At 47.2% G+C, this 22,768-nt stretch overlaps 1 protein-coding gene across 1 annotated transcript in view; it reads right to left on the bottom strand.

Moving 5' to 3' along the window:
• Nucleotides 1-419: 419 nt before the first annotated feature.
• The window catches only part of PITPNA (phosphatidylinositol transfer protein alpha), a 41,071-nt gene continuing 18,722 nt past the window's right edge, over nucleotides 420-22,768 (bottom strand). Inside the window, exons 5-12 of the mRNA XM_082604808.1 lie at nucleotides 22,504-22,511; nucleotides 21,334-21,408; nucleotides 19,081-19,164; nucleotides 16,684-16,761; nucleotides 16,413-16,523; nucleotides 15,180-15,302; nucleotides 4,030-4,098; nucleotides 420-2,979 (exon numbers count right to left, since the gene is read on the bottom strand). Coding sequence (XP_082460934.1) covers nucleotides 4,054-4,098; nucleotides 15,180-15,302; nucleotides 16,413-16,523; nucleotides 16,684-16,761; nucleotides 19,081-19,164; nucleotides 21,334-21,408; nucleotides 22,504-22,511 — 524 coding nt within the window. The 3' untranslated portion in view covers nucleotides 420-2,979; nucleotides 4,030-4,053. The remainder of the gene's footprint in view (nucleotides 2,980-4,029; nucleotides 4,099-15,179; nucleotides 15,303-16,412; nucleotides 16,524-16,683; nucleotides 16,762-19,080; nucleotides 19,165-21,333; nucleotides 21,409-22,503; nucleotides 22,512-22,768) is intronic.

The following is a 22,768-nucleotide window of genomic DNA, read 5'->3' as shown; positions in this document are numbered from 1 at the left end:
TTCCTTTGAAGAACTGATGAGAGCCATGACTCTCCCCAGAAAAATGCACCACAACTTTACAAACAAGCTTCATGAGGTTTACAGACTCAGAAGCCAGGGTTAAGAATTCCCTTAAATAAATGTTTTCCTTGGTAGGATGGGTAAAAGAGGGCGATGTGGAGAGGAGGGGAGACAAAAGCAAAAAGGAAATGCTGCCAGTAGAAGATGGCCAGATTACTTTCAGAAATGTGATATTTGCATAAGTAAAATGATAAGGGGATTGTTTTAGTTTACAGAAATCAACATGCAACAATTTTCAGAGATATCCTGTATCTTTCGAATCCTTCCCTGGTAAAACTAGGGAGATCAGCAAGAGTTTGAGGATACCTAAATTGTAAAATGGACATAAGGACATCACCAATAAGCTGGACTCCAGAAAGCTCTGTCTAGGATTTTATTAGACTGCTTTTTCCCCCAATATAAACCTATATTGGAAGATTGAGACAAAAAGGCACAAACTCACATTAAATAAACAAGGTAATCTAATCAGTTCTACAAAGTGTATTTTGTAAAAGAAGTAGCACTAGGAACCAACCAAAATACGTCAGGGAGTCCCAGCAGGGACTGTAAGAGAATTTGGGAAGATATACACATGTCCACAATACTGACCCTGTCCCCAGCCTCTCTCCATGAGAAGGCCAGAGCCCAGCACCCCTCCTACAGAGGCACTGCTGCTTCTAACTGGGACTGCGGCCCTGAAAGCAGCTGGTCTGAAGGGGCGTGGCACATCCTCAGGTACTACCCCTGGAGCTGAGCCTTGCATCATAGCCCCTCTGAGTGCTAGTCAGTTTGGGGGGTGGGTAAGGAGGGAAGGGGGATACTTAAAAGAAGCCAACACTGCTGCCCAGCAGCGACACTATCCATGGGGACGGAACAGACCAGGCACGTCCCTACTTATGTTGATGTGGGCTGGAGCCCCAAGTCCAGCTGACCTCAGGAAACACCAGTTCAGCTCTTGTGGATGCTGAACTGGGGCAACAGGTGGAGGTGGGAGGAGCCAGAGAAAAGGCCGACAAGGAGCGAGCCCCGCCCCTAGAATTGGAGTGATATGTGTGGATCTCAGAGAAGAGCTGAAGGAAGGAGACTGACAACTGCTGACCCTCAAACCACATAAACAATAGTCTGCCTAGAATATCACCGTTTGTTTCTCCCAGGCTAACCCACATCTGGACTTAACTTAGTTGATGAATGTAAGAAGGGAAAGCTTTAAGCACAAATATAATTATAGCTAATACAGAGCTTGTAGGAAAACATTTATATTTTTCTCCAGTAGGAATGTCTATTCAACTTGCCCAGTCAAATAAATGCTACCAGCAGTTGGGATGCTAATAACCAACTGAAGTGCCCCAGATCCACTACTATAGACCCCACAAGGTGAGGAGACTGTGACAGGATATCTCCTGGCCCCAGAGGGGGCCTCAGTGAAGGTGGGAGCTAACCACACTGAGTCTGTCCACCCTTACCCCAGGAGGGCCACAGGGAAGCAGCCGTCAGGAAGTCACAGGTTTCATCCTGTGTGACACTCCCTTATTGCACTTAGAAATGAGTAAGGCAAAACAAACTGACAAAAACCTAAGGACAGATCATCCCATCCTACTTCTCACTCTCCCAACAGAGATTTGGTCTCGCATTAGCAGTTGCACCCAGGCTAGCATGGGCTTGAGTCACTGCACACTTGGCCAACAAACTTCACAAGGTTTGGGAAATGTCAGGTGACACCACAGCTATCTCAGATTCTCCCACTGGGAAGGCATACTCGGGCTCTGCCAAGTCACAGGGAACCGTGAAGCACTCGGCAGCTTCTGCTCCCCTGGAGCCTGGACTTTCTCACCAGCCAGCTTTGGTAGAGCTCCGTACTACGATCGCTACTTGCTTTTGATTGTCCAGGGCAGAACTCAGCATGGGGGCAGGACGAGCTGAGTTCTTGATCCCCAAATTTCCTTTCCAGCAACGGGAGACATGGGGGAACATGTTCTGGGGAAAAGCTTTTTGCATGCTTGTTTTGTGCAGCATGAAAAGATCAAGACCCATTGTGTCCTGACCAGCCTCAGACAGAGGACAGGAATCTAAGAAAGCACAGAGAAAAGGGGATTATTGCTGAGTGGCAGCACCAGCCCAAAAGGGAAGAGGAGCGTGGACATACAGAGCTCCTCGGGGGGCAGACTCAATTCTAAGGGCCACACGGGACAGTTCCCTCCAGGTAGAGTTGACCCGGGCACATTACGGGCTCTGCGGAGATACAGAATGGGCAACAGGAGGGCCAAGAAACCATAGGTATTTCTAAGACTAGTGACCAGAGATGCAATGCCTGGGGCAGGGGTTATCTGTATTTGTTTAATGTTCAAAACAGGCTGGCTGGGCCTTGGGTACTTCCATGGTGCCTAGACACTCTAACAGTGGGTTACTGGGAGCAGAGGTCAGAGTTATGAAGCCACATTGCTGTTCTGTGGAACTGGAGGGGAAAAAAATACGTATTTCTAACTCATCCCTTCTCCCCAGGTGAGCACTCCATATTGCAAAGATCTGCCCAGGAAGCAAAATACCTCAAGTTTATCCCAAGGTTGAAAACTAACAAAGTAAATCATTTAAAATCACCACATCACAAAAGGCAGCTATTTTGAAAGACTAAAAATGTCACTTGGAAATAAAGGGGGCGGGGGCATACAGAAATGGGTCAAGAACACAATGGTTGGAGAGGGAGGAGCTGTAAATACAGCCACCTACACGCCACATATCTCAGAGGGGCGGGCTCCCGCACACACGGGCTTCGTAATACCAGACAGTCTATTTGTTCACAATGTTAAAGGGCATCTAGAATTAACTACAGTAAGGGATCAAAGTTGCCTGAAGAATGGGCACAGAAAGGCTGCGTCCGAAGATGGCCTGTCACTCAGGAGGGTGGAGCTGCTGGGCCTTCCTGTTGACCACTGTCTTGCAAAACTAGAAGAGAAATACAATTATTAAGGAAGCAACAGAGGAAAATAGAAACACACTGTAAATCACTGATGGGGGAATTGCAAAAGGAGGAAGGATGCCAGGCAGTGTGGTGGGGGGCTGTGGGGGGGAGAGGAAACTAAGGTCCAAGCAGTGATGAGAAGCTGGCATCTCCTCAATCCACTTCATCCTACCGTTTTATCTCCCAGAAGTTCTCCTCAAGCACACGAGGCAGGGAGAGTGAGCAGCGGTTTGCTTCACTGCTGGTGAAAGCCCAGGCCTCCTTAGCACCGTAGTGCTAGAGGACGACCGGGCTTTATTGGATAACATAATTTTCTCTCAGAGCCTGATGGGAGCAGGACCAGGCTTCTCATTCCATGCCTAATCCCCTCTGAGCTGCTGGAATAACAGCAAGTCTGGAGGTGTGCAGGACACTGGGTAATACAATGTAGGGTCTTGGGAAAGAGTGACCACGTGAAACAAGAGACATCCCATCCTGGTCCTATGACCTGGGCAGAAACACTCTCCAAGTATCTGAAAGATGCTGCCTCTGAACTACTCTGTCTGGGATCAGAGGGTATAGAGAGAAAGGAAATGAAGCACCAGACCCACCAAGGACCACTAGGAAAAGCTGTCTGGACAGCAAATTTTCCAAGGGAGAGGCAGGGAACAGCTCTGGCACAGGGGGGTACAGGGAGCACCCAGAATGCCAGCCTCAACTTGACATGGCTCAAGTTACGAGAGGAAGAGTAATTAGGTGCAGATAAGCTTTGATTCTCATCCACTGGCCCCACCCCAGCCGCACTTCCCACCACCCTGTCCTTGTCTCTGAGTGGTTCTTTGTATAATCACATAGATCCCTGAAATGTCTTAACAGCATAACCTCTTCCTCTTTTCGAAGCCTGAGAGCTATTAAGCATCGCAATCATCATTAATACTAGAGGGCAGGACGAGGAGAGAAGCAGGCCTTCTGCCTCCAGGGTGAGCTGCTGAGCCTTGAGGACCCAAACCGATTCTGGCATCTACGTCACGCTCAGTGAGAAATGCGGTACGTACAGTGCAGAGAGGGGGAGAGTGGCTTTAGTCATCCGCCGTCATTCCTTTCACTGGGTCCTTCTGTCTCATCTGGAACAGAAAAAACAGGAAAAATGGAAGGCTTTTGCTGTTGACGGGACTCTACAACAAACACATTCCTCCTCCTTCTCAATGCTGCCAGTGGATAGGGTAGAGCATTTTTTGTGCACAAAGCAAATCAGAAGAATAGAATTGTGTGTTCACACAGCCAAAGCCATACTATTTATAGCTCTGTCATTGGTCCCACCATCCATGATTTCCATTTCTCTCCCCTGCATCCCACGTTGGGGTTTAGTTCTTAAGCTCCTCTCTTTCTCTCATTCATTCAACAAATATTTATGAAGCATCTTTTTTTGTGCAAGGAACTGCTCCAGGCCTGAACCAGCCTGAATTCAGCCGTGAACCAAAACAGGCCAAGTCTCTGCTCAAGGAGCTTACGCTCTGGGACAAGGTGGGGGGAGAAGGAACAAACTATGCCGGGTGGGGCTGCGGGCTGCTGGGACGGAGAGACGAGAGACTGTGGGAAAGTGCTATTTTATGAGCCGGCTGTGGAGGGCCTCTCCGATAAGTGACATTTGAGTAGAGACCTGAAGGAAGTGAGGGGGGAAATCCTGTGGGCCCTCTGGGGGGTGGGGGACAGGGAGCGTTCCAGGTGGAGGGAACAGCAATTCCCTCTCCTGAGCTCTGCCTAGAGGCTTTGCCTAGTCAGCCAGGTGGGCAGAGTTTGGCACCAGAGTTCGGCATCAGAACACAGGGGTCGAGAGTGCAGGGAGTGGATCTCAGCTTGGCAGAAGTGCGAGGCTGCTGGAAAACAGCATGGGATCTTCTCTGGAAGCACTGAGTGGTCCCTTACCTGGCACCTTCCAAGCAGCAGAGGACACAACTTCTTGTTGGGGATACTGCGGTGGCCATCTCTCTCAAATCCTTTCCAACTTGAAAATTCTATTCTAATTGCAGGATGTCTATAACATGTATGTTTTAACTTCCCATTAGATATGTCTTCATTATCCGTGAGTTTTCTGCTCAACTTTCATTCTTTACTCATTCAACAGCTTTTGAGCACATAGAGCATAAGCGCTGGAATCAAACTGCCTGGATCACATTCTGGCTCCATCACTAAATTGTGTGACCTTGAACAAATGACTTCACTGCTAAGCCTCAATTACTGTAATAATAAAATAGAGATAATAGTACACATTTGTGGGGAAGATTAAGATATTCACGTGGAGTACTTAGCACAGCAGAGTGCTTGGCACTCTGTACATGTTATCTGTGTTGTTAACGTCTTTGTTCCAAACAGTGTAGTGAAGGGGATGTGTGTGTACACAGCTCTCAAGAACCTGCACTTTTAAGCTACAGCCTCCTCAGTTTTTGTTTTATTCACTTGACTTAAATACTGCCACACTGTGCAGAGCTCCTATCTCAGTAGTAGTAGTTCTCCCCTGGGAAACATCTTCAAATACACTCTCTGCTACGTTTCAAACCCGTGTCTATTGTTCGCACCCCCTTGCCCCACCGACTATTATAATCAGTAAGTCCATGTGGAACCTGGACATGAGAAAAACGTTCTCCTGGTCCTCCCCAGAGGTTCCCATAGTCACTCCTTACTGTCAACAATTACTGTAATTACACCTAAGGTCTTAGCTCGGCCTTTTAGGCTACAGTTTCCTCAGACTTGATCAAGATAATTGCCTGGGGCGTTTGTAGGTTCTTGGGCTCCAGACCTGATGAATCAGAACCTACAGGAGATGGACCCTAAATGAGTCATAAAATCAATCAGTCTCACAAGCCTCGCTTTTCATTGTCCCCAGCAGAGATCCTCTCCTCCAAACAGGAAAGTCTGTCTTCTGACACCAAGCCAGTATGTGCTTATTCCTAGCTCCCCCTGGAATGCCTCTCCCTGTAGATTTTGCTCAAAACTCACTTTCCTGAAGGATATCTTTAATAGTGCTCCTATAACTTCCATTATCCATATTAATTAATATCTGTTAATATACTATTTTATAAGGGTTCAACAAATTCAAGATTTTTCAACATAGCAAATCTGTTAAGGATAAGGGCACTGTCATATTTTTTAAAAGACAAGAAGTTAACCTTGTGGTGTTAGGTTGGAATGGGAAGGTATCTGTGTGATCATAATGTGTCAGCTAGATACAGAAATAACTACAGATGTTAAAGTCCCCCAGCTCCATCCTATGAGAAAGTCTGGGAGCAGCAACGCCCCAACAGTAATGAGCATGTTCAGCACCCAAACACCGTCCTCCACTAAAGGAACCAGGGCTCCCAGGTGATGCAGCTGATTCTAGGGCTGGTCACAGAAAGAGCAAGACGAGCCTGGAACACCTTGCTGTGCTTCAGGTGAACAAAGGTAACTTCACCAGAACTGGACAGAAAGGCAGAATACAATGAAAAGAACACCGAAGTCTGTGACGTTTCGGCCTAAAATACAGAAACTGGATCTAATCACGCACAATCACTGGACAAACCCAAATTGAAAGACATTCTACAAAATGACTAGCCTGTAACTTGCACAAATGTCAAGGTCATAGAAGTCCCAGGAAACTGAGGAGCTGCACCAGACTGAGACTAGAAGGGTGCAGTGTGTGATCCCGGGTCGTACCCTTTCCTTTAAAGGAACGGGTTCTCTGGGTTCAAGAGTATACAGGAGGGGGGCTTCCCTGGTGGCGCAGTGGTTGAGAGTCCGCCTGCCGATGCAGGGGACACGGGTTCGTGCCCCGGTCTGGGAACATCCCACATGCCACGGAGCGGCTGGGCCCGTGAGCCATGGCCACTGAGCCTGCGTGTCCGGAGCCTGTGCTCCGCAGTGGGAGAGGCCACAACAATGAGAGGCCTGCGTACCGGAAAAAAAAAAAAAAAAAAGGAGTATACAGGAGTTCTCTGTATTCTTGTCATTTTTAGTAAGTTTGAAACTCTTTCAAAATAAAATTTTTTAAAAGACAGAAAAGCACTCTTTAAATGTCTGCTCACTAATGACCATTCATGTAAATTTTCAGTAATCAGGGAGGCTAAGATTTAGTATCATGGGACCGAAGCTCCTTGGGCCTCAAGCAGATCCTTGTATACCCTGAGACTCCACCACCTGGCTTTAATTTACTAACGCGAAGCCAGGTCCTGTTTTCCTACTGCTTGAAATAAGATGCAACTTCCCATCAGGAAACACGATAGCTTCCTTTACTCTTAGAGACAAGGTCCCCCCCACAGAGGGTGCCACTGAAATAAAAATGCATTATTTCATTCTTATAATGAAATGCTCTAAGAATGCTTATTTCCTGTTTCCTGGGGCCTAAATGACACAAGAGATTTTATCTGATGTTTGTAGTGTTCCTTGGATCAAACCACTGCAGGCTATATATATACATACAGTCAAGGAACATGAAAATAGAAGCTCCAGTCCCGGTCTGTTTGTTTTTAGCAGTGGTTTCCTCTAGGGAATGAGGCCGAAGGTTGGAAGAAAGGGACTTTTATTCATCTACTTATTTTCTTTATTTATTTGGACTTTTATTTTTTAACATTTTTCTCTATCTTTTGAAAACTGCTTTTACTATAAGTATGAAATACTCCTTTACTTAAAGAAACTTGTAAAAGTATCAATGTCAATTTCCTGGGTGTGATAATGTACTACTGTTTTGCAAGATGTCACTGGGAGAAACGGATCTCCTCTCTGTATTATTTCTTATACCTGCATGTGAATCTTATAATCATCTCAAAATAAAAAGTTCAATAAAAAAATAAAGCTAGTAAAAAACAAACAAACAAAAAAACAATCAGTTTAAGACACTGAAAAGTAATCACAAACCAGTTAGTTCTGAAAGTGCACAGATATGAGGCAAATGTGGAATTGTTTTTAGAACCTCTCTAGGGACTTCCCTGGCAGTCCAATGGTTAAGGCTTCGCCTTCCAATGCAGGGGGTGCGGGTCCGATCCCTGGTCTGGGAGCTAAGATCCCACCACATGCCTCATGGCCAAAGAACCAAAACATAAAACAGACACAATATTGTAACAAATTCAATAAAGACTTTAAAAATGGTCCACATCAAAAAAAATCTTAAAGAAAAAAAAAAAGAACCTCTCTAGAAAGCCACTCTATAAACAGATTCAGCCTTTGGGGGAAGAAATTTGGCAATAGGTAACAAGAGTCTTAAATTCTCTAATTCCACTTGTAGGAATTTATTCTAAGTAAATAATCCTAATTACCCAAAAAACTGAGTGCATAAAAAATTTTCATCACAGCATTATTTAAAAACAGTGAGAACCTACAACAACATGAAGGAAAATCCAACACAGGGTGATGACAGAGTACAGAGCAATATGTACACTGTTGTTAGAAACATGTATGTGAAGAAACTTTTTTTTAGCAGGAAATGCTTTGTTACAATGTTCAGAGAAAAAAGTGAGAGAACCACCCAGGCACATGGAATACCATCATAGCTAAGTAAAAGTGTGTACGAATTCTTAAAATGGTTATCTTTAAATAGAGTACTTATCTTTAAATAGCGTACTTATCTTTAAATAGAGTACAAGTGTTTTTTTTTTTTTTTTTTCCTTCGGTACGGGGGCCTCTCACTGCTGTGGCCTCTCCCGTTGCGGAGCACAGGCTCCGGACGCGCAGGCCCAGCGGCCATGGCTCACGGGCCCAGCCGCTCTGCGGCATATGGGATCCTCCCAGACCGGGGCACGAACCCGTATCCCCCGCATCGGCAGGCGGACTCTCAACCACTGCGCCACCAGGGAGGCCCACAAGTGTTTTTTTTCTTTCTACTTTTTACTCTTTTCCAAAAAATGTTTAATGCTTATATATTACCTTAATATTGAAAAATGAAACTATTTAAAAAGAAAAGAAAGCTGCTCCTATATTTCAAGATGCTGGTCAATGTTGCAGGTGGTCTGCCCTGGGGTCAATCACTTCTGGGCAGGGCGAAAGGAATTAAGACTCCACAGACAGGGATCCCTCGGCCTCAAAAGACCTAGCTTTGGGCTTCCCTGGTGGCGCAGTGGTTGAGAGTCCGCCTGCCGATGCAGGGGACACGGGTTTGTGCCCCGGTCTGGGAAGATCCCACATGCCGCGGAGCGGCTGGGCCCGTGAGCCATGGCCGCTGAGCCTGCGCGTCCGGAGCCTGTGCTCCGCAACGGGAGGGGCCACAGCAGTGAGAGGCCCCCGTACCGAAGGAAAAAAAAAAAAAAAAAAAAAAAGACCTAGCTTTGCCCTCTGCAGGCGCTATGGGAATCTCAGATTCCAATCTCCCACAGCCCAGCAGGTGAGCTAGGCACTGAGTGGTTTCTCTTTATCCTCAGACCTTCTGTCTACCACAAACCCAAACGGGAAACTAGGATGTAGTGTCCTGCCAGGCACTTCACTGCATAGGGACACTTATACAATTGCTGCGTAACCGGTCCAGAGTTTAAGACTGAAAATCTAAAACTGATGGTGATCCATCAGTCAAAAAGCCATAGGATGGAGCAAAGGCCCTCTTCATCAAAGTTCAGGTGATGAGAAAGGGACAGGCACATTCACACACAAGCAAACAGACAGGAAGGCCGGCTACACGGAGGCTCAGAGACAGCTCCCAGGGTGGGCCAGCAGAGCAAGAGCGCCATGTAGCCTCTCAACTCCATCCCAAAGTACAAAGTCCAGAAGGAATGGGCTATGGAGGGATCAGAGAAGCCAACAGATTTAGAGAGGAAGACCCACAAGGGAAGGCTGGGGAAGAAAATGCGGCAGGATCTTAATCGTGTGTTCTTTGCTGTTTCTCAGCAAATATTCTAGACAGTCCAGTAAGTAGGGAAACAAATTTCTTAAAGTTTTTAAAATGAGTCCTCTTCTCCCAGTCTCATATCTAGAGTTAATGACCAAGGCCCAGGAGGTACCTATTCTCTGAACTAGAAGGTATCCTTAACTTCTCTGAAAGTAATACCTACGGCACAGGTAGCCATGAGCATTTCATGACCATACATGTCAAATGTTTACCACACATGACAGGCACATGGTAAGGCCTCAATGTTAGCTTCTCTTAATAATACAGATATGTTATTATAAGTCAACTGTACTTCAATTAAAAAAATAATATAGATATGTTTATCACCACCATGTTCATAAGACAGTGAGTTCCCCATTACAGGAGGTGATCAAGCACAAGCTGGTGGGAAAGCTGCAGAGAGGACTCAAGCACTGGCCATATAATTGGACTAAATGACCTTTAAGGTGCCCTCTTCCACTTTTGAGATTGAGTTTCTTAAGATCAGGAGCGAGGGAAGGAGGGAGAGCCACTGTTCCCCTACAGGCACACATTTCCTGACATTTTTGTTTTTAGGGAAAAGGACTAATCTCTCTTTTTTAAAAATTAATTAATTAATTAATTAATTAACTTTTGGCTGCGTTGGATCTTCGTTGCACGCAGGCTTTCTCTAGTTGCGGTGAGCCGGGGCAACTCTTCGTTGCGGTGCGCGGGCTTCTCATTACAGTGGCTTCTCTTGTTGTGGAGCACAGGCTCTAGGTGCACGGGCTTCGGAAGTTGTGGCACGTGGGCTCAGTAGCTGTGGCGCACAGGCTTAGTTGCTCCGCGGCATGTGGGATCTTCCCGGACCAGGGCTCGAACCCGTGTCCCCTGCATTGGCAGGCAGATTCTTAACCACTGCGCCACCAGGGAAGTCCCAGGACTAACCTTTTGATCTCATTTCTCAAATCCTTGAGCCTCAATCCAAGAATGGTGCGTCCACCCCCACACAGGGACAAGAGTTATGGCAGTGGTGACTGTGGCCTTACAGTGACCTCTCATAACTCACAAAACAACCCACCCACGCCAGACTACTATGCATTGGTTTAAAGAATAACAGTCATAATTTCTCTGATTTTTCTTTTTTTTTTGGCCATGCCAAGCAGCTTGCAGGATCTCAGTTCCCCGACCAGGGACTGAACCCAGGCCATGGCAGTGAAAGCCTGGAATCCTAACCACTAGGCCACCAGGGAACTCCCTAACAGTCATAATTTCTATCACAAACTTGCAGTTAATCATGGCAGATTGAATACATGCATTTGTTGCTATTCCTCCCCAAAACCCTACCACAATGACAGTAAAGGAATAAAAAAGATAGAAAACTATAAAGACAACAAAAACAGAGGAGACAACTACAGATAAGAGATGGAAATGGCATTCCGGAAGATGAAAAAGGATGGATGAGCAATGACTGATCTGCAGAGCAGCAGGGGCTGCCAGTGAGGAGGGGACCCACTGGTGCTGCAGGTCACCCAGAGGCCTGGGAACTGGCAGCACCAGGTGCCTCTAAAAGTGGGAGTGCAGCTAGGGGTGAAAACAGGTGACTTCACTGAAAGTGGGAATAAAGAACCATTTGGGCCTGGCATGCCCTGGTGTTCCCTCCCCCAGTTTTCACAGTCAAGTAACGCCCCCTTCCTGCAAAGCCCAGGGATTCACTCTCTGGAGGCACTGAGGTCTTGAACTCAGGACCCCAGGCTCAGCTAGGGGTGAAGTAGGCACGATGCAGAATACAATGGGATTAAGTTAGAGCTACCCCATGGCATAGTGAGCCCACCAGGACCCTTCTTCAGCTCAGCTCGCAAATGCTGGCCCTGACCATCTCCATGAGCAAAAGACTGGGGAGTCCTCTCAAAGCAAAATGAGCAGCCCAAGAAAAATAGACTCAGGATCCTGAAGTGGGGGACCCCAATGGAACCACCTGATTACCCTTCAATAAGCCCAGCCACTGACTCAGAGAGCTTCCAACCACTTTCTGGAGCTTCACTCTTCACTTTGAACGGACAGCCAAGGACCCCCAACCCCCAGTCATTTGAGGGAAGCCCCTAACAGAAAACACAGAGTCCCATAGGAAAAAGGAGCTCAGAGAAAACAAAGAGTGTTCAGGTGGCAGATATCTCAAAGCCAAACAAGAACCAAAACCCGGAGCTTCAGAAAAGGAAAATGATGCAAGCAGAAAAAAAGAAAAAATACTTAAAAAAAGAACACAGCACAAGAAATGCTTTAAAATGTCTTAAGTTCAACAGAGGAGAGAAAAGTTAACTTCAGAAAACCTCCCCTAGGAAGGAGACGAAAAAGGAGACACAACAAGAAAATTAGAAGATCAATTCATGAGGTCCAACTTCTAACTAAAAACAATCCAGACAGAGAACAAAGAGAACAGAGGGGAGAAAATGATGAAACAGGTAACAGGAAAACATTTCCCAGAACTAAAGAGATCTTTAGCTCAAAGTGCCCACCGGGTGGGAGCAAAATGAACGAAAGTGAACCAACGTCAACGACATTATTGTGCCAACAACCCAACCAACCACCCTGCTGAGACTCAAAAACTTAATGACACAGAGAACTAAGCTAACAAAGAGAAGGAACACGGTTCGAACTTCCTAACAAAACAAGAAAATTATCCAAGGAAGGAATGAAGATCAGAGTAGATGAAAGGGTTCAGTTGGGAAAAAGAATGACAAAGGTATAATAATGATAAACGCTGAATGACCAGTTAACCCCAAATTGTGACACTGAAGGATGGAGAGGAGCGTGTGAGTGGTGGGTGGAGTAAAAGAGCTAAACCTTCCACAGGAAGAAGCGAGCAATTAACAGCTCAAGTTGAAAAACTGTGAATTAAGAGGATAAACCTATTATTTAGAAACTCAGAGGTAACTAACAAAAGAAACAACTGTGAGAACTGCAAGGGGCTACTTCTGGGGGCAGGACCACAGGGACAGGGCAGAGGAGGACGGCATCGTCCTCATACGCCTGGGATACTACTGCCTGAGTTTTAAAACTATAAAAATACTTGTGGAGGTGATGGATATGCTTTTGGCACTGACTGTGGTGATGGTTTCACGGATGTCTATTTATCTGAAAGCTCATCAAGATGTACACATTAAATGGGTGCAGCTCTTTGTATGTCAATCAGACTTCAATAAAGTGTTTTTTTTAATTAAAAATGAAAAAAGTAGGGCTTCCCTGGTGGCGCAGTGGTTGAGAGTCCGCCTGCCGATGCAGGGGACATGGGTTCGTGCCCCGGTCCGGGAGGATCCCACATGCCGCGGAGTGGCTGGGCCCGTGAGCCATGGCCGCTGAGCCTGCGCGTCCGGAGCCTGTGCTCCAAAACGGGAGAGGCCACAACAGTGAGAGGCCCGCGTACCGCAAAAAAAAAAAAAAAAAAAAAAGAAAAAAGAAAAAAGTAAAACTCTGAAAATAAAACTTCGATACAAATATTTTTAGAAAGAGGAAAAATAAAGAAGAAAGAGAAGTGAGCTAGAGGTACAGTCAGCACACAAAGGTCCCATACAGTTGCTAAAGGGGTCAGAACATGTCCCCCAGTGGCTTTGCTTTCTCTTCCACTGCCAACTATTTAAAAAATTCCAATTCCAAAGAGGGTTTTCTGCATTTTGTAATTATCTTGGAGGACAGAGATCATCTAAGCTTTTGGCACAGTTATCCACAGAATGGAGAAACAGGCAAAGACAAGGGGTGGGGATTAAAAAAAGAACTCTCCGAGGACAAGTGCTCTCAAACTTTGGATCTGAGGGAGGCAGATCCAGTAAATGCTCAGGAGAGTTTTCCCAGCACCAAGAATTCGAATTCGACCCAAAGAGTGAAAGGCTGTCAGCAAACACTTCCATGACCCCAGTGTACTTCTGGCTGGCCTGTCAGGCAGTGGGCAGCTGAAGCTACAGGCTAAACCCCGAAAGCGCCGTGTTCTTCCATTTGGTAACCTGTTTCTTTTCTTTTTCTCAAGAATCGGGTGACCACAGGACTCAGGCCTCCCTCTTACATTGTTAGAATCGCCAGAGCCCTGGACATTAAAATCTACCACTTCCTGAAGATCCTTAGCAGAAGAATCAGGAGTTGTGTCCAAAATCCTGCCACTTCCCTGCCAAATGTACCTGAATGAATAACTAAAACATCTGCCTACAACAGGAACTAACTCAGCAAACCACTGTAACCAGTGAGTCAGCCCAGGAAGTGTCATCCTGGAGGGTAAAATCAAGGAAGAGCTCGCGGGCCCATTCTCCACCGAGACCAGCACAGTGCAGTGGGAGCACCTGTGTAGTGTGGGGCACTGTGGACCCAGGCCTGCGTCTCACCTGAGGCCCTGCTGGAGAGCCAGACAAGGCTGTGCAAAGCTATGCCTGCCAGACACCCAGGCTCCGTGCCAACCCTCCCAGGGCAAGGAGGGAGCAATGGATGGCAGTTCCTATGAAACAGAGCTTCCTACCTTAATTTTAGCCCCGAGAGGCAGGAGGGAGTCCCAAATGGCATTTAGAGGGAGAAGAAGAGACGGAGTGATTGAGTGCTATGGCTCTTCCCCTGACTGTATCAACTGCAGGCTGTGTGACCCTGGGTACGGCCTTGAACTCTCAGAACCTCTACCTCCTCATCTGAGAGTGGGGGTAACAGTGGCGCGTCCTCACAGGGGTTGTGAGAATCACAGGAGATGGGACAAGACGTGGAAAGGCCCTCAGAACAGTGTCTCACACACAGCGGCTGCCTGAATGTTATTTACTGACCATCTCCTCAGAGTGAGCCTTGCAGGGAAGCAGCCCCAAATTCCCCAAATGAGGCAAGAGGAGTGTTAGGTCTTCAGGCTTCCATGGAACAACAGATAGCTCTCCTTCTGGGATCCATGCCACAGCCAAGAAAAAAAAAAAGGCAAAGGCTCCAAACTCTAAAAATAGCTCCTAACACCCTTATAGAGGGGTTAGTCCTGTGTGCCGCTGCTGTCCTCTGCGGGTGACGTGCGTGGCATTCGTGGACCAGCCCAGCCTGCCTCCTTCCGGGGCCACCTCCATCTCTGCAGCCCAGCACCATCCCCCCCCAACCAGCTCTGAAGAACCATTGCAGCAACTGTATTACTCACTTGGCATTCAGCACAGCCCGCCATATTTGTCTCTCTGGATATGCCAAGACCTCGACTAGACTGCAAGTTCAAGAGCACAGGCTGCTTTCTTCCTTGTAGTTCCCATATCGCCTGGCATTAGACCTTACCCACAGTAGACGCTGACATGTTCCTAGAACCACAGGACGGTGCCCTCAGTGAACCGCCCTGGCACGACTCCTTAATGTTCACGGTTATCTAGGTCACAGTCCCAGAGTCTCGTCTGGCCTCCCAAGTACCTCATCCAGCTGTCTCTTCGTCTCTTCTTCCATCCTTCGAATGTCGTCCATAGTCAGGTCAACCCACTTATCAAGCCAACAGAACAGCTGTCTGTGGAAGTTTGTAAACAGACGCCTCTCTTGCTATAAAAAGGAGGGACCCAAGTTAGAACTGGAAGGTGCAGGCCACTGCTGCAGCCCTGTGCCCCAAGACCTCTGTGCCAGTACCCACACTTTATGGGGGTGGGGGGAGTGATACCTGGCTGGCTGATCTGGATCAGCCCTCCAGTCCCTCAGGTCAGTGACCTTTGCCTCCATGTGTCTGAAGGGTATGGCCTCAAGTAGGGGAAGCCCCCAGGAGAGGGTTGGTGCCTACCTCACCGCGAGGCTCTGTGCCCAAAATGCTACCAAGACAGGCAGTCCACAAGTCAAGGTCCCAAAACAACTGTGCCAAGTTTCTTCCTTGTCTCTTGAGCCTAAAGCCAGGTTAAAACTGGCCAACAGCTATGAATGTTGTCCAATTTCACCAGACTCACACATCAGAGATAAGGCTATAGAAACTCCTTAGGTGTCATTTGGGCGAGTTGCTCAGTTTTCCTGGGTCTCCCATTTTTACATGTTATTATACTTTTGTTTGAGATTCTCTTGTTAAAAAAAAAAGGAAAAAACTCCTTAGGTCTGTCTAGTTCAGTAATTCAGGGCACTGGAGAATTTGGTTCATAGTGCTTCTTGCCTTTTGGCATCAAGAAAAGATGCTGAGGGGCTTCCCTGGTAGTGCAGTGGTTAAGACGCCGCACTCCCTATGCAGGGGGCTGGGGTTCGATCCCTGGTCAGGGAACTAGATCCCACATGCATGCCACAACTAAGACTTCACATGCCACAACTAAGGAGCCCATGAGTCGCAACTAAGGAGCCCGCAAGCCAACTAAGGAGCCCACCTGCTGCAACTAAGACCTAGCGCAACTAAATAAATAGAAAAGATGCTGAATTTAATTTGTCATTTAATCACAACAAAGCCCCTTCCTGTTTCCTTCTTTTGCCTCAGTTTCCTTACCTTTCACATGTGGTACCCTTGGATGGACAGCATTAAACTGTAAGTTCAGTGCAAGGGGGAGTGGGGGGTCCGGGAAATGAAACCAAAATATCAAGCCACGTGGGTTGATATATGCCACGTGGGTTGTATGATCTTCTCTTGTCGGGCAAAACACCTCCCACCAACACACACTGGGAAGGCCTCCCACCCTGGTCACTTACCTTATGTATAAAGTTTTCCACTTTGTTCTGCAGGCCCCACCACTTGAACTTGACAGTAACCAGTTTGTATGCACACATGTATGGGCAGTCTTTCTGATTTACAAGTTCTTGCTGTATTAGAAACACACCCACAGGCAAGCAGTTAACTAAGAGGGCAGACCTCTGGATCCCCCTTAGCCCAGGCAGGCCATTCCCCTCCTCCATGGGGGAGATCCACACACACTGGCCCCAGTCCACCCCTACCCCCCGGTGGTGAGGGTGTGAACTGCACCTTCCAATTGGGACCCAAGGGTCCTCGGCCTGTTTTGATAGACTTAAATTTTGCTGGGTCTTCCTCTGCCTTGTAATCCTGAGAGGAGTTGGAGTTGGAGGGGGGAGGGAGAAAGAGGGGGAAGGGGAGGGAGGAGGGGAGAGAGAGAGAGAGAGAGAGAGAGAGAGAGAGAGGGAGAAACAGATCAGATTTTCCACCAGAGTACAGTTCATACCATTCTTGACATTGCTGGCTCACAGAAAATCTGGGAAGGTGTTATAAACAAGATATAGAACTGTTTACATTTGCCTCAGAGGAGAGCTCTCTGTGATTTTGTCTGCCAGGGCCTGTTTTCACTTTTACCAGACTGTGTGAGCAGGCACGTATTTCCACTGTTTAAGATGGGGCTTTGCAACCTGGAGTGAACATTCATATGACCAAGGAAGGTGTTTTCAAACTACAGTTGACCCTTGAGCAAGGCAGGGGTTAGGGGTGCTGACCCTCCACGCAGTCCAAAATCCACCTGACAGTTTGCCCTCCGTACCCGCAGTTCCTCTGCTTCCTCGGATTCAACCAAGCACAGATCGTGTGGAACTGTATTTAATACTGAAAAAAGAAACTGCTTTTAAGTAGACCCCCGCAGTTCAAACCCATGTTGTTCAAGGGTCAACTGTACAGATTTCTGGGTCATTCCACCTAAAACCCAGTGAATAAGAACATCTGCAGGGGAGGGTTGCATGCTTTTTTTTTTTTTTTTAACTCCCCAGGTGATTCTAAAACGGCAGCCTGAGCTGAGAACAACTGGCCGCAGTCATTCCTGAAATCTTCTAGACCCATCTCCCTCTGGCTTGTTTTGTTTTTGTTTTTAAACTGACTTGTTTTAATAAAATCATTATTGGAAATGTTCAATGTGCAGACTTAATCCTCTTGTGTACTATCGTCAGTCTCCCCTCACTGATTTAAAATGCAGTCAGTGCTGTGTGTTAATTAACAGTAACAAAAGTTTACTCTTGGGCTGTTCCTCTGCATTGACTAATGTGGGCAACGAAAAGCAAACTCCTTATGGCATCTACTTAACAAGAATAATGAAGCTATCAAATCACACACACACACACACACACACACACACACACAATCATAAAGCATTTCCCAAAGCTAAGGAGATTATTTATTAAATCCTCCCCGCCTCTGCTTCTCTCCACTCACATGAAACAGTCAACAAAATACTCAAAGCGCCATACTTTTGGCTAGTATTTCTGTTTGAGAAATGAAATATCTGGTGATGTTCAGTTTGAGGAAATTCATCAAGCTGCACACTTGATCTATTCACTTTGCTATATATGTTATACTTCAATAAAAAATTTTTTTTGAAAAATCCACTAATCTTTTGAGGGTAAGGGTGGGGATATTAGGCAAAGAAGCACAAGATGGCTTTCATATCTATTTGGGAATGCACAAAACAAAATATCTTAGTCACAAAGAGTGACTCCAGGAAAGAGGTATCACACCCCTGGGGTACAGAGAGCAAACACTTATTCCCTACCAACGGGCAGAGTCAAGTTCCTGTGCCCTGATTCCAACAGGCCTCTGTCAAATAGGGAGAGTACTGAATGAGGGAAACCTAGTCCTTTACTTCCCTAAACCAATACCTCCTGGGCAGTGAGCAGGACAGACCTGGTCCCCCATCTCTCCAACTTTATGGTCTAGCAGTGGACTGTCCTTTCCAGGTGGCTGCTGCCATGTCTGTTACTCTGAGAAGTGACCACCAACGTCTTGAGGGCAGGGTACTTGTCTTTTCATGTAACTGGCAACCCCCCAACCTAGAACCCACAGAACAGAGTATTCTAAACACAAAATAGGCAGGCAATATCTATTTTTAATCACCAGGTTAGAAAGAGAACTAGTTTCAGGCTAAGTGTCACTTCAGCAGGGCAAATCACCCCCAGGGCTACCGACAGTACCTGCGTCATCCAGTGACAATTTCCAGAGGGCAAACAGGACACATACATCTGGGCCACCATTTTCCTGGTGGTATCCCCGAGTCAGGGCGAGGCAATTCTTAACACTCACTTAAAAAATAAAATACCCAAGAGAGAACTTCCCTTTGAGCCAAGTTGGGTATGGTTCCTTGGTTTCTCTGACACTTAGAAGTCATTTCTGGGGCTTCCCTGGTGGCGCAGTGGTTGAGGGTCCGCCTGCTGATGCAGGGGACACGGGTTCATGCCCCGGTCCAGGAGGATCCCAAATGCCGCGGAGCGGCTGGGCCCGTGAGCCACGGCCGCTGAGCCTGTGCGTCCGGAGCCCGTGCTCCGCAACGGAAGAGGCCACAACAGTGAGAGGCCCACGTACCGCAAAAAAAAAAAAAAAAAAGTCATTTCTGCATCTCAAAGGCCACCCATATCACTGAACAGTTCCTACCTTGCTAAGTACTTGGCTTCGATCTGCAATGTCTATATATATGGCTTCCACGTGTTTCCAAGCCTCAGGCTCCAGTTTATGCACCTGCAGGAACAAGGAGGACCACTGTGTAGTGTTTATCATCTACGAAGCACCCTTTACCCAAAATGGACACCTAGCAGCAGCTGTTCCCATAGCCATAGATGTGATATTCCTACTGGCACATGCAAAACTATCCAAAGGAGTGGGAGGATGGATTTTAAGTGGACATACATTTGAGAACTAATGCTTTGATTTTTCAGGCTAAGTACAACTGCAGCAACCCAAGACATTCTCAGGACTCCCCTAGCACCCACTCTGTTTCCATGTGTTCCCCCTTTGTAAAGGCTATACACTTGTCTCATGGGGATGTTGCCTGGTTAGCCATATACTGCTTATTTTGATGCTCTTAAAAATTAACTAACTCGGGGCTTCCCTGGTGGCACAGTGTTGAGAGTCCGCCTGCCGATGCAGGGGACATGGGCTCGTGCCCCGGTCCGGGAAGATCCCACATGCCGCGGAGCGGCTGGGCCCGTGAGCCATGGCCGCTGAGCCTGCGCGTCCGGAGCCTGTGCTCCGCAACGGGAGAGGCCACAGCAGTGAGAGGCCCGCGTACCGCAAAAAAAAAAAAAAAAAAAAAAAAAAATTAACTAACTCAAAATAGGTGGTACCAGATACAAAATCATGCTACGAAATTCTGATAAATTCAAAATGTACAAAAGGGACTTCCCTGGTGGCACAGTGGTTGAGAATCCGCCTGCCAATGTAGGGGACACAGGTTTGAGCCCTGGTCCGGGAAGATCCCACATGCTGCGGAGCAACTAAGCCCGTGTGCCACAACTACTGAGCCTGCGCCCTAGAGCCTGCGAGCCACAACTACTGAAGCCCGCACGCCTAGAGCCCGTGCGCTGCAACAGGAGAAGCCACTGCAATGAGAAGCCCGTGCACCACAACAAAGAGTTGTTCTCTAGGTGTCCGCAACTAGAGAAAAGCCCACGCGCAGCAATGAAGACCTAACGCAGCCAAAATAAAATAATAAATAAATAAATTTACAAAATGCACAAAAGGATATGATAAAGAGTAACTCTTTCTCGTCTTCAAGTCCACTCCCAAGTGCCACCAGTGCTAAACAATGAAGTGTAGAGATTTTTCTTGTAATACAGATGGTAGTATGTATACACACTGTTTCACACTGTGCTTTTTCCACTGAACAGTGTAGGCTGAAGACTGTTCCCTACTGGTTCTTTTTAATGGCTGCATAATATACCACTATGTGGCTGCACAACAAATTATTTAACAGGGTCCTACTGATGGGCTCTTACGTTGTTTTTAACCTTTGGGTACACAAAGAATGCTGAGATGAATCTCCTTGTATATAAGTTATTTCATACATGTGAAAACATAACTGTAGTATAAATTCCTAGGTGTGGAATTGATGGGGTAAAGGATAGGTGTATTTTATTTTATTTATTTATTATAAATTTATTTTATTTGTTTATTTTTGGCTGCGTTGGGTCTTCGTTGCTCCAAGCGGGCTTTCTGTAGCTGCAGTGAGCAGCTACTCTTTGTTGCAGTGCGCGGGCTTCTCATTGTGGTGGCTTCTCATTGCAGAGCACGGGGTCCAGTAGTTTCGGCACACAGGCTCAGTAGCTATGGCTTGTGGGCTCTAGAGCGCAGGCTCAGTAGTTGTGGCACATGGGCTCAGTAGTTGTGGCTCACGGGCTCTGGAGCGCAGGCTCACTAGTTGTGGCACACGGGCTTAGCTGCTCCGTGGCATGTGGGATCTTCCTGAACCAGGGCTCGAACCTGTGTCCCCTGCATTGGCAGGCGGATTCTTAATCACTGTACCACCAGGGAAGCCCGGCTTACAGGATCTTAGTTCCCCAACCAGGGATTGAACCCCGGCCCTGGCAGTGAAAGCACCAAGTCCTAACCACTGGACTGCCAGGGAATTCCCTAATTTTGATGTTTTAAAAATGCACCTCCTCTGTGCCAGGAGGTACATTTTCAGACCAATCCCAGCACTAGGAGAGGGCCTATAAAGGGTCTTGGAGATCATATTTTCAGATTAGAGACAGAGCAATCCCATCCTGGTAGGACAGATCTGGGCACAGGCTACTGCCTGCCTGGCCAGGACAAAGGGGACCACGGATCAGACCCCTTGGCATGGAGGGAGCCTCAACACCCTGTCCTGGGGCCTGGAAGTCCTTGGGGCTCCTGGGAAGTGCTACTTACATTCTCCTGGGTGCCAAGATCTGGTTTGTGCCAGGTTTCAATTTTAATCAGAAAGTCTTCTTTCATGTACTCATTCTGGAAGAGGAAAAAAAATACCTTACAGTCACCAGGCTCAAAGTTGGAGAGTAACCATCCCCCCTACTTGCTCATGGGCAGTCGAAAGACCCCAGCCTCCACCTTATAGTAACAGCTGACTGTACCAGGAGCCCACAGTACGCCAGGTGAGTGTTCTCCGTTCAATCCTCACCCCAGCCTGTGACGGCTGTAGTAATACCACCCTCATCTTACAGTCAAGGAAAGTTACGTTCAAAGGCGTGAGGGGACTTGTCCAATGGCACGGAGATAACGACACAGCTGGTCCTCAAACTCAGTTGTGTCTGGCTTCAAAATCCATGTATTTAATCCGTGTATCTCTCCTATTTGCCTCATGCACAGGGCGTAAGGGCTGACTGGCAGCGTGGGAAGAGCACGGGGAGACTTCCCAGCCAACCAAACGTGTTCCCTGCCCGCGCCCGTTCTCCCCAGCCAGCCTTTTGCTAATTTAACCCTTCATGCTAATTATCAGCTTCCTCCCTTAGTGCCTTTAAAAAGTTGGAACTGCTCAAAGGAGGATCACGTTAACCCCTAACTCCTCAGTGGGAATTAGGTTCCCAGAAACTTCTTACATTTACCAGCAGGGACAAGGCACCTGGATGAGGACGCTGAAGGGTGGAGAGGAGGGGCACTGACAGAGGGGCTGGGCCTGGAAAAGAAACCTTGCTGATTTCTCAATTTTGCCAAGGGTCAGTGCTCACTGGGGCCAACAAACGCCCCAATGGGAAAGTCACAATCGGGTCAGCTGAACTGAAGCTTCTTGTACAACCCTGGGAAGGCCAAGCCTGGGGCAAGCAGGGGAGAGCCTTGCGTCATTCTGTACACGTGAGACCCAGGGCTAGTGTGCCACAGTCCTGACTGCTGCACCTACAAAGCCACCTGCCAATGTAGCTTCAAGCAAGAGGCCATTTTGCCAATTAACAAGTTCCTCATTAGGACTGAAAGGATTAAGCCTCAAAAGATCCAAAAGTCACCCAAGAGAAAGAGGAATACCCAGGAGTCTCCGGGGCAGTTCCATTTTTGTTTTTCCTTTTCTTATAAATCATCTACAGTTCCAACCCCCCTGAAAATACTTACTGTAATAACTGCTCCAAGGCAAGGACATGGAAAAAAGAAAGAAAAAGATTAATGAGGATAAATAAAATATCCACCCCTCACCCCCAGGGAGCACGGAAGCAAAGAATTCTCCACTCCCTGGGGCACTCCACAGTCACTCTCCAAGCCCCAGCGAGTACATCTGGTACCTCAAATGCAGCAACTATCAAGTTTCACTCATACAAAAGTCCTCAAAGACCAAATATGGAATTTAATTAAAGCAATGCCACTACAGGCTCCTCAGGAC

Source organism: Mesoplodon mirus (genome assembly GCF_964341445.2).
Source record: "Mesoplodon mirus genome assembly, chromosome: 18".
NCBI lineage: Eukaryota > Metazoa > Chordata > Mammalia > Artiodactyla > Ziphiidae > Mesoplodon > Mesoplodon mirus.
Note: the sequence above shows the minus strand (reverse complement) of the source record. Positions and strands in the feature narration are given on the sequence as shown.